Here is a 19,935-nt window from a genome sequence, read left to right on the forward strand (position 1 = left end):
ATTCGGAATTGTCTCACATATTTAGCATTGTATGATGTTAAGCATGCAAGGTATGTGTCATGTGACATGTTAAGCATCATGTAAAGTCACCTGACATGTTTTTGTTTAACATACAGTGCCAAATGTTTGGAGTCACGTTGAAAGATTTGGTATCGTTTGGTATTGTTTATTATCTTGTATCATATTTGTCGTCCTCTGAACTGTTTCGCATTGTGTGACATGTTCATATCACAGAACATGTTGAGAGTCATGTGATGGACTTCCTGTTTCTGATGGTTTCTAGAATTTCTTGGCAGAAAGTGGCGATAGTTTGGTCAACGTTATTTTTTGTTCTTAGATTCCGTTTCCAGATCCGGGCGGAGGTCCGAGTGGAACGACAACCGTCGGGCCGAGTCGGCACCACTCACGAGCGGTTGGGACGAGTTTGGCGTTGGTGCGTCCCGCGGCCGGCGTGCAAATAATACGTAAATATTTGATGTCAGAATGCGGCGGCTCGGAACGCCGGCCGCCGGGCGCGCAAAAGAAAAGAAAGAAGCAAAGCGATACCTCAACGCGGTGAGTCAAATCCCACCAAGCGGAACCCGGTCCCGAGGAGAACGACGCTCGGATGAATGATGAATAAATTTTTAATTTTCTGCCAGCCGGCGAGTGGCGGCGAAAACAACAACAACAACTTTTTTTTTTCTCTTCTAATGGAGGCAAAGTTGGGAAGATGATTTATTTATACGTCTGGAGGGGGCGGAGCCTGCAGCCAGATTTTAGCGAATCGCAACGGAGCCTATTAGCGCTTGACGGGTTTATCCGCCGGCCGCTCGCTTGCGTTAGCGTGCCGCGGCCGCCGTCGGCCCGCTAACTCCTCTGGGCCCACCTGCCACCCCACACCTGAGCATGCCCCCCCCCGCAACGCATCGATTTCATGTCAGATGTTTTCTGAGGATGGAGGGGAGTGTGGGGTGGCGGGGGGGCAGGAGCCGGGGGGGGGGGGGGGGTTCTTTGGCCGAAATGCTGAGGAGGGATCTCTTAATTAGGGTGAGGGATTTAGCAGCCTGGGCTGCAGGTCAATCATGTCTGCAGTTTACTCGCCGGCGGCCGAGCGACGGTGAACGTCTTGCGGGGGGGTGTTGGTGGTGGGGGTGGGGGGGATCAAACTGTCCCGCTCTAATTGGCTTCTTTGCGTGCGCAGGTAGCGGCGTGACGACCAACACGTGATGCGCTCACGTGCCACTCGTCGACCAATCCTCGACATTTTGTGATCTTTAGGATACATTAAGAAAAAAAAAAAAAAACTGAAACCAAAGCCTTGCTTTGCTTGCATGTTGTGTGTCATGTAACATGTTTAACATGACATGGCATGTTTCATAGCACGTAAACAAAAATTGCGTCATGGCTCTTCTGTAGCATCATACTAAGAATGACGTGATTCGCACCGTAACGTCTTTATCATTCATCTGACACGCTTAGTAAGTTGACATGTGACATGTTTAAAATGATGCTATGTTAAATTTTAGGAGACATGTTTAATGTCCTGTGGCGTGTTTAGCACTGTATGATGTTGAATTTAATGTCACGTTTAATGTCATGTGACATGTTTGAAACATTGAGGATGTTTTGCAGCGTGTGACATCCTTAACATTGTGACGTGTTAGGTGACACGTGAAACACCGTAACATGTTTACACGTCACATATTGAGCATAATTTTTACCATCATGTTTAACATGTTTAATGGAATGTGATATAATGTAGTGCAACACCATGTGTGTCATGTCAAACATCATGTGACATGTTGGCATCACGTGACATTTAGCGTCATGTTTGACTCGTCGTGTAACATACTTAGCATCATGTTAAACATGTATGATGTTTAACACATGTAACATGTTTCGCGTGATGTCAAACATCATGTAACATGTTCAGCATCATGTGACATTTAGGGTCATGTTCAAGACGCCATGTGTCATGTTTAACATCATGACATTTAGCGTGATGTTTAACACATCATGTAACATGCTTAGCATCATGATAAACATCACGTGACATTTAGCATCATGCTTAACCCGTCACGTAACATGCTTAGCGTCATGTTAAACATCATGATGAGTGTCACGTGACATTTATAGCATCAAATTTCACACACGACAACCCACGCTTGGCAATGAGTGAGAGGACAACGTGGGAATTTTCTGGGATGTTCAGGAAGGATCCATCACAAGCTTTGGTCGCCATGGCAACAGTTTGTGAGGCGAAGTCGACAGGAAATACATGCGTGTGGTCAATGATGAAGGACCCACCCACCAGCGGGTGCGCGTTTGGACTTCCTGTCAGGAAGCGGCAGATGTTTTCCTCTCCCTGTGGCAGCCATCAACATCTGGAAGGCCTCTCCAGCAATACAACCTTTTTCACGCAACGCTTTCGTTCATGCCATTATTTTTTTTCTCACCACAGTGAGAAGAAAGACCAGAATCACGCCCGGAGGAGGTCCTGCAGGAGGCGGTGGCCTCGGACGCCAACGCCCAAGAAGACCCGTTGACACGTGACTCGTTCCCGACAAGCTGCTGGTGTATTCTGGGCCAGTATCGGAATCGGAAGTTCGGGCCCGGAAAGTCCGGCGGCGGGAGCTGCAGATGTGCTGGACGGCTCCTCCGTGAGAACCTCAACGCCGCACAAAAGAACTTTCTCCACATTTTTTCCTTTGGACGGAAAAGAGCAGGCCCAGCCGGAATCCCCGGGGAACCACAACCGGGAAGCAGCGAGGCGGAACCGCAATGCGCGCACGCACGCACGCACGCACACACGCTGGGCTGTGACTATGTGTGTGTGTAATGAGATACATGACTTACATTAACCCCGCGGTGACGCTTCACAGGAGGATGAAGAGGAAGAGGAGCTCCTTCTTCCTCCTCGGTCCGTGGAGGGAAAAACATGAATGTGAATAAAGGTCAGCTGTCAACGTGCGCACGCACACACACACGCACACCCCCACGGATTCACTTCATATAATCATTGTCAGTCATATTTGGATGAAGGGGACACTCAGTTTAAAATAAAAAAAAAAAAAGTCAAATTTCTGATAGGATATCATCAAATTTGTGAATTTTTTACTGGAAAATTTTGAATGAATGAACAATTAGGTGAAGATTGGATGATACACGACAGGAAGGAGAACCAAATGAATGAATGAATATCTTAACGAATGAATGGGTGAATGAATAATTGTATGGCAGAATGAAACCTGAATGAATAAATAATCCGATGAAAGGCTGAATAATTCAAGTTAAAAAATAGTTTGCTTCTTGAACATTGATGCCATTTTTCATTTCATCGTCATTATCTTCATCGTTCTCATCATCGTCTTGGTTTCCCCGTCCCGCCCAAGGACCCTTTTCCTTTTCCACCTCACCTTTCAGCTCAACTTTGTGTTTGTTGGCGTTTCCTTCCAGTGCTCCCAAAACTTCCACAAGCTGCAAGCGCAGCTCAGCTTTGCATCATTCTCAGAGCCCCCCCCCCCCAACTGCCCCCCTTGCGGGATACACGCGCCCCTCCCCACCACAGAAAACAACTCAGCTAAACATTTGCAATATTTATTCTGTGCAACACACACTTTTACATCGCAAATAGACAAATCGTCACGTTTCGACTTCTTGCATCTTCTCACACACACACACGCACACACGCACACACCCCGGCCTGCAAGCACACACATGCTCACGAGCACACATTCAAACACACACACAAACATTTACACTCCGAGCGATTCAATCCGAACGGAAGCTTGCAAGTTCGATTCCCGACTACGACCGTCCACTCCCCGAGTGCCCTTGAGCAAGACACGGACCCCAAAATTGCCTCCAAATTGGCATTGTGCACGCAAAACTGTTCTCATTTGCTTTCCAATCAATATCGAACGCACATGCCTCACTACTTTGTGCTTGACAGATGTTCATCGCACACACTTGAGATAAAATGCAGAGGATGGCCGCCACGAAGGCACCGGACGTGGCAGAGCGGTCCTGGTGGTCTTAACGGTCTTGGCGGTCATCCATCGAATTTGCGACGGCGTCCGGAGTGAAAAGTGAAATAATAACGTTGCACGTCATGCAAATTAGCTCACGCATATTGCAGCCAGCTCATTTGCATATTCACAAGCAGCCCGTCCTGGATTTCACTAATCAATAAAGGCGATTAATAATTGATGGGCTTAACTCGCAATTATGCTCAGCTTGATCTTATTCACACGCACAAACCCAAACACATGCACACCAAATATCATTATTATCGATGATAACAATTACAATGAGTGTGTTTTTGATGATGATAATTACGGTAATCCCTCATTTTTCACGGTTAATTGGGACCGGCACCCGGCAGGAAAAGTGAAAAGCCGCAAAGCAGAGGTTGACTTTTTATAATTAGAATTTTTAATTTTTTTAAATCATTGTCACCTTCATCAATTCTATTATTGTTGTATAGGACTGGAGCGGCGAGATCTCAAATCTCGTTGCGCAGAGTACAATGACAATAAAGGGCATTCTGATTCTGATTCGGATCATCTCAACATCGTCACCATTATCGTCATGCGGTAATCTTTTTCGTAATCGTCACCACAATCATCATGGCCTTTTGTCATCATCCAAACCGACAAACCAACATGGCTGCCAGATTGTGCACCAATCAAAATCATTGTTAAGCTGGACCTGAGTCCCGCCACGTTCTCCCAACATGCACTTCTGTGATGACATCACATCACGATGCAACAGGAAGTAACCAGCCCGTGAAATAATCAAAAAGCGACGACATTCGCCAAGTCGACACAAGTCAATCACGTCATTACATGACGTCCACAAAAAAAGACAGCAGTGCACGCACACGTGCACGAGCATGTGCACGCACACACACCCAGAAATTCCAGCCACATTTGGCTCCGTTTGGGGTTCCTCAGGGAGGTTCTGCTGGACTGAGGCCCACATCAGGTGACCTACATTCAAGAAAAGGCAACACACACACACACACACACTCAGCACAATATATGCTAATTGTTGATTGGATCCAATATTATATGCAAATTACACACAATTAGCATAATTAATGAACATGCAGGCGCCAAGATAGACAATGCAAAAAATTCTCATTTCCATACTGACAGGGAGGGGTTCATCTTTACACATTTTTACATATTACTTCATTTATATATATATATCATCGTCAGTGAAGATGCAACTGTTTGCACACGAGTGTTTATTGCTTTAAGAGGAAGTGAGCGGCAATATCGATGATGTGTTTATTGCACTCCATAGAAACATCAACAGCGTCTTAATGAGCAGCGTGCAATTAAAACCCGAGGACGTCGTTAGTATCCGTGGCTGGAGACGAAAAAGCAGAAGTTAAAGAATAGAAGAAGAGCGGAATAATAATGTGAGTAAAAATTGCTGGATGGAGTTTTATTGTTTTAATGTGCGGTGCGAAGGGCCCTCTGGTGGACTCATTAGCTTGACCACTTTGACTTATTTTACGACGCCCGCTAATTAGCACGCGCGCGCGAGTTATGGCGGCAATCGGGCCACTTCCTGTGACACTCCGTCTCTCTCTCTCTCTCTCTCCGTCTCCGTCCGTCATTAACTCTGCGGACGTCCTTGCGGCGGCGGTCAAACGTGTAAAAAAAAAAAAGTACAATAAAAGTGTCCACTTGTTCTTTCTTTATTCGCTTGCTTCGAGGCGGGCCTGTAAAAAAACCAACAGCGGCGTCTCATCGGGGGTTTGTGAGCAAACGCACGCGCACACACAAAAAAATCAGAAACGGACAGGAAGTGGTGCCAACGCATGTCGTATTTAGCTAACAACTAAAAAAAAAAAATGATTATAAAATAAAAAAAATAAAATAGAAATAGAAATGATGACATCATTTGGCGACATCACAAAGTGGAAATACATGAAGCTGCTAGAAGAACAGCAGAAACAAGAAGAAGCCGGTGTTGCGTATGTCCGATGCGGACTCCGTGAGGGGAAGCCAACGGGATGGAAAATAAAAAGCCAGCTCCGGCCGACGGACGCATGTGCGAGTGTAAACAAAAGCGAAGCGTCGCCGGGAGAGTGCGATGATTGCGCGTTGTTGTCAGCGGAAGGTGCAGCCAGACCGGTTGCTGGCTCCCTTTGGCTCCTTTAGGGCCGTCTAATGTCTTATTTATGACGTCCACGGCTTCTCCGCCGTGGCCTCATTAGCGGGCCGCTCGTGCGCGGGAATTCCGGGATAATTAGCGCCTTCATTGTTTTAATAAGAGCTCGCGCGCTGCGTTCGGCTTCACGACTCCCGACGGGAACGAGCGGCCGGCGCCGCCGCCACCGCCTTTGGACATGCGGACACACGCGTGGTTTTTGTACTGGAAAAACAACATGGCCACTCCGTGACACGACGCCACGGGTCATGTGGGATGCAAGCAAGCAAAATGTAATTTTACAGCACCGTGCTTCACAGGAAACAAAACCAAAAAAGAAAAAAACTAAAATCCATGAGAATGCGAGAACAGCAAAGTGTTCAAGGCCTTTCTCAATCTTTCCACCGACCCTGAAAACCTCCAAAAAGATTCTGAAGACAGCACTCGCCAATTTTGTTTTTCGGCAGCTGCGCGGGGCTCGTGATTAACGGCAACAAGAATAGGGAGGACGGGAATCGTTTGGAGGTCGTGCTTGTGAGCGTTTCGACTTGGATTCCATACGACTGTTTCCAGAACCTTTATTGATACGTTTCTCAGTCTTGTTTCTTGTTGACCGGGTCCATACAAAGTGACTCCCAACACACCTCAGACCACAAGATCGACCATTTTCAATGTTATCAGATATAAAATAGACGGATGTTTGTCATCCTTGCCGATATCTTATCGTCGCACTCAGCATCAGTACCCACAATACATTTGCGACACCCCACAAATGTAAACAGTCCGAAGTGCACGAGGCATTTGCCATAGCTGGACTGGAAGTGGATCGGAAATGGATTAGAAATGGATCAAAACAGGACAACAAGTGGGTCAGTAGTGGAAATGGGTGTCAGAACTGGACTAGGTATGGAACACAGCAGGACTTGACATACACTATGGACAACAAGAGTGTAAAAACTAGACTATAAGGGGATCAGATCTGGACAAGAAGTGGATCAGATCTGGACAAGACGTGGATGAGCGATTTATAAGAACTGCACAATAAGAAACAGAAAGGAACTAGACAGCGATCAGAAGCGGACAATGACTGGATCGCGAGTGGACAAGATGTGCTTCAGAAGTGTGCTAGGAACAGAAAAGGGCAAAGAATGTAGTGGATTAGAAGTCGGGCAGAAGTGAATCAGAAGTGGCTCCAGACAGGATCAGGTGCTTGTGGACAGATTGCAGAGTTGAGTTGACGCTTGAGCAGAACAAGAGAAGCAGGTGAGCTCGTAAAGCCAACATGCTGCTTGTATAGTCGTCGGCGCTTCCTTGCGCATCTCGTTTTTCTGATCATAAATCTGTCTTCCGCCACAACGTTCCAGAATACCTTAATATCTTTGGGTTGGTGCCACCACTCCTCCTGCTGAGGTCATTACGAGTGTCGGTTACCTCCAAACCCCCCCAGGAAGCTCCCCCCTGACTCTGTGATTCCCTCCCCCAACATTCTATCTTAAATTCAGATAATTCAGAAGCAGGTCTATGGAACAAGCCTTTTCAGTTTCATGAATGAAAACACGCACAATGCGGCACTTCACTTTGGACCCTGCATATAGTGAATCAAGATAAGAGATCACATTTACCATATTTTTGGACTATAAGGCACAGTGATTATAAGGCGCAGTCTCATTGAATATATATATATATTTATATATATATACATATACATATCTCTCTCTCTCTCTCTATATATATATATATATATATATATTTATATATAAATATTCAATGAGACTGCGCCTTATAATCAGTGTGCCTTATAGTCAGAAAATATCATAAATGTGATAATGAGATCTCTTATCTTGAGTCACTATACATATACATAAATAAATATATATATATATATATATATATATATAAATAAATATATATATATATATATATATATATATATATATATAAATAAAAAAATTATATATATATATAAGGTATTGTCGAACAGACGGAGACGGTTTAGCAAAGAGAGAGGCGAGGGGCGAAGTTAGCCATGTGATGTCATCTTTATTCAAGAGTTTCTGTACAAAACGCACGAGTCAGCAAATATCACAGAGGAAACAAAGGAACAAACATGCACACGTATGTACAAATGTTTGTATTCTCATACATATGCATGAACGTAAATATGTATGTACATGTACGTACCTGCTTATGTATCCATTTATGTATGTACATATGGATGAATGTACGCATATACGTATATGTGGACATACTTTGTATTTGTGTAACAATGAATGCGTGTAGGTTTGTATGTATGATTGCATGTACGAATACATGCATATATTTATGTACGTACCTAATTATGGAAGTATATGTGTGATTGTATGAACATGTATGAACGTATGTATATACGTATGCATGTACATACAATGTATTTATGTACTTTTTATGTCTTTATCCATATCGGTTTTGTGTCTATGAACGTACAGAGTGGCTTTCTGCACACAGTCAACTTTTGTGCTTTGAATACATTTCTTAGTTTGAGCAGATATGCCAAAAAAAAAATTGACAACCAAACATGAAGGTCAAAGTTGACTTGCTGAAACCACTTCTTTGGCGACTCATGTTGGCCACCTGAGGTGTGTTAAAAATTTTAGAAAAAAAAAAGTTTCCATTTGAATGGTGGTTGACAAAGTGTCCAGCGGGGGCGCTATTTCACACGCTCAAGCCCAAAGAAAACGACAAGAAAAATCGGACGAGTCACCTTGGCACGAAGACGAGATACAATGATTGACGCTTAAAAGACGTTTCAATGAGAAGGTGGCAAATGTAAACAGCACATCAACAAGTTTGTTTCTTTTTTTTTAGCTTTTAGCTTAGCTGGTATGTGCGTGTGTGTATGTGTGTGTTGGACTGTGCATGTGTGAGAAAATTTGTTTACAAAAAGTGAACAACATGTTTATAACAATGTTGACATTTTTTTTCTATTTTTTTTTACAAAACCATTTTTTTTTTTACAATATATCTAAAAGACAACGAACATTTTCCAACATCAAATAAAGCTTATAAATACGGAAAAAGAAGGAGTACACTAACAGCAAGAAGAAGAAGCAGAAAAAGTCAAGGAAAAAAAAAGAAGAAGAACAAAAAGAGATCCACCTATTCCTCCTGACTTGCTCGCCAAACTAACGCGGGAGGGTTGGGGGGGTGCTTTGGGGTCTAGTACAGAACTTATACAGCAAATTTTATCGTGGTAAATACACAGGTGCTTTTTTGAGGAAGGAGGAGGAGAAGGGGAATGCGGGAGAAAACATTTTTCACAACAGTTTTCCAGGTTGGGATGCTCAGGAAGTTGCTTCCATCCTGATGAAGATGCTGGAAGACGTGAAAGTCCCGCCCACTCAGGAAGACTTCATTTTGATTGGCGGCTGGAATGAACTCCGGGTTTGTGAAATTCTGGACTTGGTCCCATTCAGAAAAAGCCTTAAAGGTTCAAGATTGCCCCATCGGGACACGAAAAAGCAAGGAAGAGGCAGATCCGATTCTCGGTGGAGCTCATTAACATAAATTAGCATTAATTAAAGACGTTTCCAGAAGATGACCAAAAAAAACCAAACTTTCCCATCTTTACGCAATAATCGGTGAACTCAAGCAAGCGTCATGCAAACATTTGGAGCAAACAAGCGGAAGCGCACGATTGCTCAAAGCTGATTGGCCAATCATGATGATGTCAACAGGACGTTCCTGGAAGTTAAGCCCTCCACCGCCACCCGACCCGGCCCCCCCGGGTCACAATCCGTGTCTGTGAGGTGACATCATCACCAGTCATGTGACCTTCAAGGAGGCGGCTGGAAGATTCCGAGGCTCGGACGTGCGGTGCAGAAGATTCCGCCGGGCTCGCCGAGGGACGGTGTCCGTGCAGGGGGAGGGGACCTGGGGCGGGGGCGGTCTCACATGGGCGGGACAATGAGACCGGCCATCGCTGCAAGGAGAAACAACACTACACTTCAAATCTGCAAAACTCCAAGAGTGGGGGGCTGAATTTTGAAACCATTCAAACGACCCCAGAAAATGACCGAAGTGAGGGCTGAATTTTTAAAAGATTTCAACGACTCCAGGCGACGTCCAAAATGGCCGACTAGTTTGGCTTTGTGAGACTTTTTCATTTCATTTCTTGTTGCTACAAACCGGCTTCAGAGGACCTCAAAATGGACACGCCCACACACGTTATGGATCAACTTTGACTTTAAAGTAAGAGGGGGATGGGGGGGGGCGGTGATGGGGAGAGATGGGTGGTGGGGGAGGGGCAATGCTCACCCTGGAGGCTGCCGCCATTGGTGGAGGTGCAGGTGGGGGGCGGGGAGGTCTGTGGCCGGACCACGGGAGCGAAGGCGCTCTTCTGTTTGACTGCAGAAACCATAGTCACAGGAGAGAATGAACGCACGCCTACGAGAGCAGGAAGAAGAGGAAGACCATGGGTGAGGAAGGAGGACGTGAGCGGCGGGGGCGGGCGCGTCGGGGCGAGGTGGGATGGGATGGGACGGACGCATGGATGGCACATGCCGACATGGAGGGAAGACGGTGAGGATGGGGCCGCCTGAGTTGGGCAAAGTTGATCCATAACTTGTAGAACGACTGGCGCGCAGCAAGCGTTGATGGTGATTGTCGCCACGTCGTTAGCCTATGTTAGCATTGAGACTGGAAGCCCCGCAAAACACAAAAAAAAAACGGCCAGCTCGTGTCAAGAAATGTAATTAACACGTACGATAGTGGACATGACAGCAGTCTTTCAAGTCTCGGTGATAAACTAAGCCAAGTGAAGATGAGTGCAACAAAAACTTTAGTGGGAGGTTGCGTTGTTAGCCTAGCTTAGCATGAGGACTAGAGACAAGCGTGACTGAAAAATGCTCGCGTCAATCAATGAGGAGCAACGCCTCCAATTTTGATGCTAAGCTGGATGAATATATGTGCGTTGGTGACTTTTTGATGAAACTGAAAATGCTGCTCAGTTTTGGAGTCGTCCAGAATGATGCCCTCGCGCCGTTTCTCCACTAGATGGAGCCCTGTCTCGGTTCAATCCAAAGCGCATCTTTCCCGAGACGACAAGTTAGCGCCTTTCGGTTAGTGCTGTCGAAGCCCCTAAGCATGATTTTGCTTTTGCCCGTCGGCAGCAAGTGCAGGAGAGCAACGGTGGCGGATAAAAGGAGAACATTTCGGCAAGGTAAAGCGTTTGCTTGGAGACAATTTTGTGTTTACATTTTTTAAAAAAAGGAATAAGGAAAAGATGGGCTTCCGTTCCAGTTGAACTCTCTCCTGTTGTATGGAATATATCACATAAATCAAATTGCAACTCCGTCACAGATGACATGTTTGGACATGTGAGAAAGGCGTGTCGGCTTTTGATTTTCAAGTCATCACTTCATGGCGGAGCAGAAGACAGAAATCATCTTTTGCTTGTAACTGCACGCATGATGTTGCTGATTTTTTGCATACACGGATGGACTTAATCCAAAAATCAATATATCGGTTCTTAAAAATTCCTCTCATTTGTAAAAGTGAAACAAAAGAGCCAAATGTAACTCATATCTTTGTTCTTGTAAGTGTCAAGGGACCAAAAAAAAATCATTTGACTGAACATTTACTTTAGGAATTAAGGGACCGATTAATCAGTCATTGGAATTATTTCCTGCCAAATATTAGAATATATCTGCATGAAAAAACATAAATAAATAAAAATCACATTTTTCAGACCCTAGTGTCGATGTTAGTGAATTTGTGTGAGGGTGGGGGTGAGGACTGATGAGGTGTATGGCGAGGAAGAGTGGGGGAGGGGCGGCGGGGTCAGTGCATGTGCACCTTTGGTTGCCACCGTGACCAATCACATAGAGTTTAGGGTCGGAGTTTTTTTTTTTTCAACAATTACTTTTGAGGGCGTGTCAAAATGGTGTCCGGAAATCTGCTGACACCTGTCCATCAAACTGACCGCCGGACTGATTTGCGTTTGGTTGGCCCGAGCGACTTACTGGCATAGGCGGAGTTGGCACCGGCGCCGTTGATGAAGCCGGGCGAGCCGGGCACAGCCAGGTTGGTCATGGCGGCGGCGGCGCCGTAGCCGTTGATGGAGGACGTGATGCTGTTGATGGCGTTGTAGTTGGACTGCTGCGGCGTGGAGCTCGGCACGTAACCGCGAGGAGAAACGCTGCTGGAGCTGCGGGAGTAACCTGCAAACAACGTGAACAAAAATCAACCACAGGGGAATCGAACATTTAGCGCTTGAGACTCGCGTTGCGAGTGCGGTCATGGCAAGGACATGAAAAGCTGGAGGGACGACGCACAAAGAACAAGTTCGCTTTTGAAATTGGACAGATGGGACACAACATAAAAGAAGGATGACAAATTATATTTGTCCAGTCTCTAGTTTTATTTGTATCAATCCATTTCACTGTGATTTATTCCCCAAATAATAAAAAAAAAAAAGTGAAATCATTAGAATATATCATTTTTTTAGTTCACAAATGTTTATTATTATTACTATCAATAAATATATCGACCAATAAATAAATAAAATGTTCCATGTAAAATAAACGTAACAATTATTTTACATTTGCTTTATTTTACAAATATTTTTTCTTTACAACATACATGAACCATTATTTCAATAAAATAAATTTTAATGTCCATTTTGCCATTTTTTGGTTTTATTATTTATGTAAGATCTTTCATGTAATACGATAATATAAAATGTTTGTAGTATATATATTGTAATTGTAAATTTTTAATTTCTTTTCTCTTATGAAGTACAATATTTTTTTGTACATGCAAACATTTTTAAGAATCAATTATATATATATATATATATATATATATATATAATCATTATTCTAAAAAAAACAAAAACAAATTGACTCCAATAAATATTACACCCGTATTTTGCCACATGCGCGACTCACCCTGGTCGGCCTGCGACGCCTCCGAGATGTTTGCGGTCAGCTGACTGCCGAAGGAGTTGACAGCCATCATTCCCGAATGTGCCGCCGCGCCGCTCAGTGACGACAGCTGGTTGTGACCGCGAGGGACGCCGCTATACAGCGCCTCTGTCAGGTCGGCCGCTCTCTTCAGGATCATGTCCTGTAAGGGAGGGGAAGCATGGGCGCCGGGGTTAAAAGTTGAAAGGTGAAAGGTTCATGACCGTGTAACGCGGGACTAACCTGGTTGTTGTGCGGCATCCCGTACAGCGCCTCCACCAGGTCGGCGGCTCGCTTCAACAGCACTTCCTGTCACACACACACACACACACAAACACACATCAAAGTTAGTTTATTTCAAGAAAAGTAACTAACTAAAATTAAATGATCTGAGATTTGAAGCGACGTCATCAAGCAGCAAAAAAAAAAAAAAAACACTGCCAGGTGACGTGGCTCCTTAGTGAAGCATTTGTGAGTTTGACTTCGGGCTGCTTTTGTCATTTAAGTAATTTTAACTATTTTCGGTTTATACGTCAAACAAATATATAGAGTATATTAAAAAAAAAGAATTCAAGCCACAAATCTGAACCTGTCACCCACACAAACGCAGGCAGTCTGCCAAAAAACTTTCCACATAAAGGAGAGAAACTCCGCAAAAGAGACGGAAGGAAGCAAAAAGACGGCGAGCGACACAGGCTGCAAAAGACGAGCAGAACGGAAGGAGTGAGAGCAAGCGCAAGACGAGAGCAACGAGGAGATGAAATGAAGGAGAAGCCAGAGAAGGAGGGAGGGCAAGAAAAGGAGAAAGCAAATACAGAAAGAGGAGGAGGGAGGGGAAAAAAGCTTGCCCCCCCCTTTTTTTTAAGTCAACCAGAAAGGACAGAAAATAAAAGGCCAAAAGGTGAGAAGGAGTGTAGAAATAAAGGAGTTGAAAATGTTGACACTTTAACGTCATCATCAGGCGGAGGACGGAGAGAGAGAGCTAGCGAGCGAGTGAGCGAGGGATGACATCCCCGAGGAAAAGCAGCGGGAAGGTGGAGGCCTCTGCTGGCGTTCCCATGGGTATTACATCCGCTCTCCCTCCCTCCTTTCCTTCCATTTCTCCTTTTTTCAGCATCACTTTTTATTTGCATTCTCCTTCCCAATGGTCAATCAATTTATAGGATCAATCAAAAGATATTTTGAATGCTGTTTATTTGGCCACTAATTTTATTTAATTTCATTTCCCGGACTCTTTCATTCATCTAATGGTGTGGTCTCCACAACGCATATTTGATCAACCAAGATTCATTTCACGTCAAAAATGTGAACTCAGGATATGACGTGACGATGGGGAGATGGAAAACGTCGTCCATGCGAGCACAGACGAGAAGCGAACCGATGACTGGGAGGGAATCCCAACGCTGGCGTAAACCTGGGAGATCCTCCTCAATTTCCTGCTGCGGGGGAGTGCAGGGGGGGTGTTCATGATTGTGGGAGGAGGCGGGGGGGGATGCTTGAGGATGAGGACGAGCCTAACTCAGAGGAGGAGTCATCAGGCAGCTCTTAACTAAGATAAATCACCAGCGGCGAGGCGAGGCGAGGAAGAGGGAAGGGGGCGGGGCGGCGGTGTGGGGGGGGGGGGGGTGTTGACATTAGCGTCCATCCGAGAGTCTTCTAAGGACGAGCAACGGCGGCGACCGCTCGTTTGACTTGACTTCCTGTCATCTCAACCATCTGCTTCGAGATGCCGTTGTGTGGGAATCCACACGCGGATGCAAAAAGAATCACAATGTGCAAGCTCAGCATACGATTGGCCAATGCCACGGCAAAGACTCACTCAAGAGCTCGCCCGTTACGGTCGATTGTCCGTTACATTGAAGTACTTTTTGTGTAGCTTAAAAACATCAAATACGCACTTTTTGGTGGCCTAAAAATGCCCAGGACAGCCAAAATATTAAAAAACAAAATTTGAAACTGTTTGAAACACGCTCCTTTGAAGCTGCGTGCTGCCTTTGGCGATGCTAAGCTAACATGCACACTTGTTATTTTATTTGAATAGATCTTCTCCTCTTCTAACGTGGCCGCCGGATAGATGCGTGTTTTAGCCGATTCTAGTCTACTCCAAGTCTGTTCGTGTGACGTGACAAGAGCGCAGCGCAAGTCGGAAATGTGGCCAGTCTCTGTCCATTGATGGCACCACAGCGCCTTTTAGTGGCAGCCTAGCAAATTGCGGCCAATTCCGGGACTAACCGACTTTAAGCGCTAGGCGTTTTGAGTGTAGTCATTTGAATCCGACATCCTTTAGTTCCGTCTTTATTAAACCAAGGTTCAGCTGTACTTACAATTGATGGCTCATGAGTAATCATATCACATGACGTACTTCCACGAGTATGCTAATCAGAAGTGGCAACCGCAAATCCAGAAAGTCTCTTCGACTTGAGCCAGAGGCGCTACTCAGCTAAGCAAACTCCGAGAGCTCACTTTGCTGCCGCTTGAGTAGAAGTACCTGTGTTGTGGCATAAACCAAACGATGGGCACCGTGTTGACTTTCTGGACCAGCATTTGCCAACGCTGAGTTTAATTCGTCACTAAAAGCGCCGGCTGTATTATCCCATGATGACACATGACATGCTTTCACTGGCGTGTTGGCGTGTCACAGTCCAGCCGGCGCACGCCATCCAATCAATGAGCGTATGAAGATAAGCGCAGCCAAGGCGTACTGGCAGGTGGGAGAAAACAGGAAGTGACAGGCGGCGTTAACCCGCCGCCGCGAGCTGACACGCCTAGCGGCGACGCGTGCGTCGCCACCTCACCGACAAAAAGCTTTCCCCTGTGCCTGAGAGGAAGAGGAAGGCATAAATATTCATGGTGAGGAAGAGGTGAAGGCTGGCCATGATGGCGGCGGCGGTGCGACCTGCGCCGGCGATTAGCATCAATTTACAAACAAACGGCTTTTTGTGGCGTGTCGCCGTTTGATGAATGGCTTCAATTTGGCAGCGGCGTTCACTGTCAGCGCACATCTGCCCTCATTGGCCACATTGCTGCCGTGCCGACACCAAACGCAATCTGCCGCCGCCCGCCTCGGCAATCACATCAGTGAGAGCGCGCTCAGTGTCAACTCGCAGCCCACAACAGCCGCGTCCGCCATCTTGCTTTCGACATGAGCGTTAAAACGCAGACATGCCAGCGTGACCACTTGCCTCTTCCACAGTCCATCGAAACCTCAACATTTGAAAATAAATTCATATTTTAATGGCAATCTCAAAATTAATTCTAATATAAACGCTAATTTCAAACTCAGTCGGAATGTAAAATTTGTCCATCTAAATTTAAATCTGAATCTAAATCTCGATGTATCTCAATCTGAAATGGAATCTTTATTTTAATATGGCTCCAAATCTGAATTGATTCATATTTAAATTTGCATCTCAGACGGAATCTGAAGTTATCCTAAATTGAAAAATCATTCTAAAACTCATTGGCAATCCAAATCTGCACATACATTTCGATCCAACTCAACCTACATCTAGAAATAAACTTGTATTTAAAATTAAATCTAAATCCCAATCTGTATCCAAATCAAAATTTTAATCTCACTGCAAATCAAATCTTACTCTGAATTTAAAATTCACTGTCAATCTAAATGTCAATCTAATTACATGTCAATTTTAAACTTAATCTGAATTCAAAACAAAATTTGAATCACAACCTAAATCTCATTGTGAATGGAGAATTTGATCTTAATCTAAGATTTAATATCATGTCATGTAAATCTGAATTGAATTTGTGATCAAACTCTCAATCCGAAAGTAAATCTGCTTTACAAACGAAACCCCAATCAAAAGCTAAACCTCAATTTGTTCTATAACGGAATCTCAATCTAAAATTTAATGTGAATCTAAACCTAAATCCCATTCTCAATTTAAAATCCAATTTAAATACAACAATCAGGTTATACATCTCTGAATCTAAATCTCAATGTAAATCTGGATCTGAACTGCAATCTGAATCTAAATCAGGATATCTGTATAACCAACCACGTTTTTGTGCGTGTACACGCCTTGGTGACAAATTCCGGTGGGAAGCAAAAATCTAAATTTAAATCTAAAATTCTGTCGTAATCTGATTCTAAATCTGATTCAGAAACTAAAAACAAATGTAAATCCTGATCCAAATTTTAAATTAAATCTCAATCGGAATTGATATGCGGAGCGCAATCTGGATCTCAATATGAACCTAAATCACAATCTTGATCTAAATCTGAATCTAAATCGAAATTTCAATCTGGATCCAAATCTCACGGTGAAAGTAAATCTTAATCTGAATCTAACAGGAACCAGAATGAAAATGTCAATCTTCAAGTCAATCTGAGCCAAAATATTTTAGTCAATACAAATAGCAATATGAAATTCCGAAATAAATTTCAAATTCAAAGTAAATCTGGATGAATGTGGAGCAACAGAACAGAATAAAAAATGGAACAATGCAGAAGTTGGAAGCATGCATGTAAGAACACACTGACCTTAGGTAACCTCTCGGGGTCCCCGGGGTGGCGAGGGATGACCTTCTGTAACCTCTGGAAGCCATAGTCGATGGTGGGCTCGTTCAAGGCTGTCGGCACACACACATACACACAGCCGCACGCACACAGGTTTGGTAAGACGCACCGTTGCCATGGTGATGGTGAAGTCATCTGATTAAGCCAACACTTGATGAAATGACTGGATCCTAATTCAAATCTACTTCCTGCCGGTCCAAAGGCGGGAAGAAGGAGTCGGGAGCGACTTGTTCTCGGCCATCAAGTCCATTAATCATAAAACGCTGTCAAATTTGACTTTGGGGACAATTTGTCAGAGGGTCTTTGTCAGCGTTAGCGCTTGTAGCGGCTAACGATGATTGACAGGCCGCTCGTCGGCCGCCTCCTCGCACTCATTTACATAAGTGCGGCCTTCATGAATACGAAGCGGGCGGGCGGCCCACAGACGCTATTAGCATTAGAACAATATTTGTTTGGCTTTCCCGGGAACGCCGGCCCGCAGACGTTAAATCTAATTTGTCCGAGGCGGCCGGAGGCGGAGACAAGACGATGAAGAAACGACCAAATGGAAAGACGTGGAAAAAAAAAGAAAAGATGTGAAGAGTGACAAAGCATCCGGGGAGCGGCGCATTCCTGGTCTGCCTCGAACGCGGCACGGCTGAATTCCATAGAGACTTTTGGCGGAAAACAATCAGCCCCTTTCCCAAATCGCATTTCCTCCCTGTGATACGATGTCAAAACTCACCCAAGGAGCGCTCCCAAATCAGGAAATCAAAGCCGACTGAAGGCCAATTGTGACTCTCAATCTGAAACTAAATCTCAATTTAAATCTGAGTTTCAACATCACTCCGAGTCTGAATCCAAAACTCAATCTGAATGAACATTTTAATCTTAATTTGACTTGATCTAAATATCAACCTGAATAAAAAAAATCACAATCCTAACCAGACTGAATGCAAACGAATCAGAATTGAAATCTCAATTTCAATCTGAATGGATCGAAATGTCAATCGGAATCTATAACTGAATCTGATTGAATTGCCATACGCCTCAGGCTCCGCCTCCATCTCAAATCAATGTGATTGTGAATCCAAATCTCATCCGTAATCTGACTGACTCGCCACAGGAATTTTCATCTGAAAATAACCTAAATCGGATGCTAGATGTCCGCCTTTGCTCTGTACAAAATCCCAGCATGCATTTGGTCTCGGCGTGATGGCGTTCAAACTCAGGAAAGGAAACGCGACGATTCGGCCATCCACTTCCTGTTGTCTTACTTCCTCATTTGCCTGAGATCCGGTCACCCGATTGGATGCGGGCTCTTCGCCTGCTCAAAGCTAAACGAGACGAGTAATTGGCAGCCGGCGTGTTCTCGAAGGATCGAACGGCGGGCTCAAGCGTCAACACGCTCAGGCGCGCCGCCTTGCCACTCCAACGCTTTCCGGAGACAGACTCCACTTCATTACGTTCCTGCGCGTTACTTGATCCACGGCATCCATTTTGTTGTGGCGCATTTCAAAGATTGCGCGTGGTGCCCCAAAGTGAGCTTGATGGCGTAGCGGAAGGCGCGGTCACGTCCGCCGCCGCATTCCGTTCGTCCTTCTTCTCGTCCGCTCCCTTGAGGCGGCTGCCCATCGGACGCCAATTTGCCGTCTTCGCGGCCGCATGATAGATGCGCCGATTTGTTTCCCGCCAGTCAAGTGGCCGTACGGCCCGCGTCTTCTCGCTTTCATCCATCAGACGGGAAGCAGACGTTGTGACAATAAGACTTGCGGATTGTGCTGACTTTTTGCTGATTGGCTGAGAATGTGGCCACCACTTCCTGTCTTGGTGCCATTCTAATTTGATATCTGTGATGTCATTCCTACGCGCCACTCGGGTGTCAAGATGACTATGATGATGTCCTCACTCGACGGACCGAGTATAGGCCGCTGACGGATGACGGATAACGGGCCGACAATTTTCAGTTAAATGCCCACCTTTGGTCATCCTTACACATCAGATTGGATCAAACAAGCCGCTGCCGCCATCCCCGCCACCATCAGCCAGCTGTGTAAATCTGTCGCCAACCTTCGCGCCTGCGGTCCTGCCGCAGCTGTCGGGACCCGACCGGAAAAACACCCGCCCATCGCCGGGTGCTTCCTAATTAACAGCTAATCACCTCCCGCTGACTCAAAGACGCGGCCCCTCTTCCTCCCCACCTGAGATGTTACTCGACGGCCTAAAACGGCCCCGCAGAAAGCGCTAATTAGCCCACATTAGCTCCTCGAATGAGCGCGGGCGCAGGCCCGCAATGTGATCGGTCCCTACTGAGGACACAGGAAGTCC

General features: G+C 45.2%; 1 protein-coding gene across 1 annotated transcript in view; it reads right to left on the bottom strand.

Annotated features, from left to right (window-relative positions):
* Positions 1 to 2,461: 2,461 nt before the first annotated feature.
* The window catches only part of LOC148338992 (transcription factor COE1-like), a 46,346-nt gene continuing 28,872 nt past the window's right edge, over positions 2,462 to 19,935 (bottom strand). Inside the window, exons 11-18 of the mRNA XM_088293513.1 lie at positions 17,593 to 17,681; positions 13,332 to 13,397; positions 13,074 to 13,251; positions 12,147 to 12,344; positions 10,441 to 10,530; positions 10,312 to 10,325; positions 9,946 to 10,105; positions 2,462 to 2,688 (exon numbers count right to left, since the gene is read on the bottom strand). Coding sequence (XP_088149639.1) covers positions 2,462 to 2,688; positions 9,946 to 10,105; positions 10,312 to 10,325; positions 10,441 to 10,530; positions 12,147 to 12,344; positions 13,074 to 13,251; positions 13,332 to 13,397; positions 17,593 to 17,681 — 1,022 coding nt within the window. The remainder of the gene's footprint in view (positions 2,689 to 9,945; positions 10,106 to 10,311; positions 10,326 to 10,440; positions 10,531 to 12,146; positions 12,345 to 13,073; positions 13,252 to 13,331; positions 13,398 to 17,592; positions 17,682 to 19,935) is intronic.

The sequence above is a fragment of the Idiotropiscis lumnitzeri genome, chromosome 4, assembly GCF_059441095.1.
Source record: "Idiotropiscis lumnitzeri isolate Australia: NSW breed Sydney's pygmy pipehorse chromosome 4, RoL_Ilum_1.0, whole genome shotgun sequence".
Lineage (NCBI taxonomy): Eukaryota > Metazoa > Chordata > Actinopteri > Syngnathiformes > Syngnathidae > Idiotropiscis > Idiotropiscis lumnitzeri.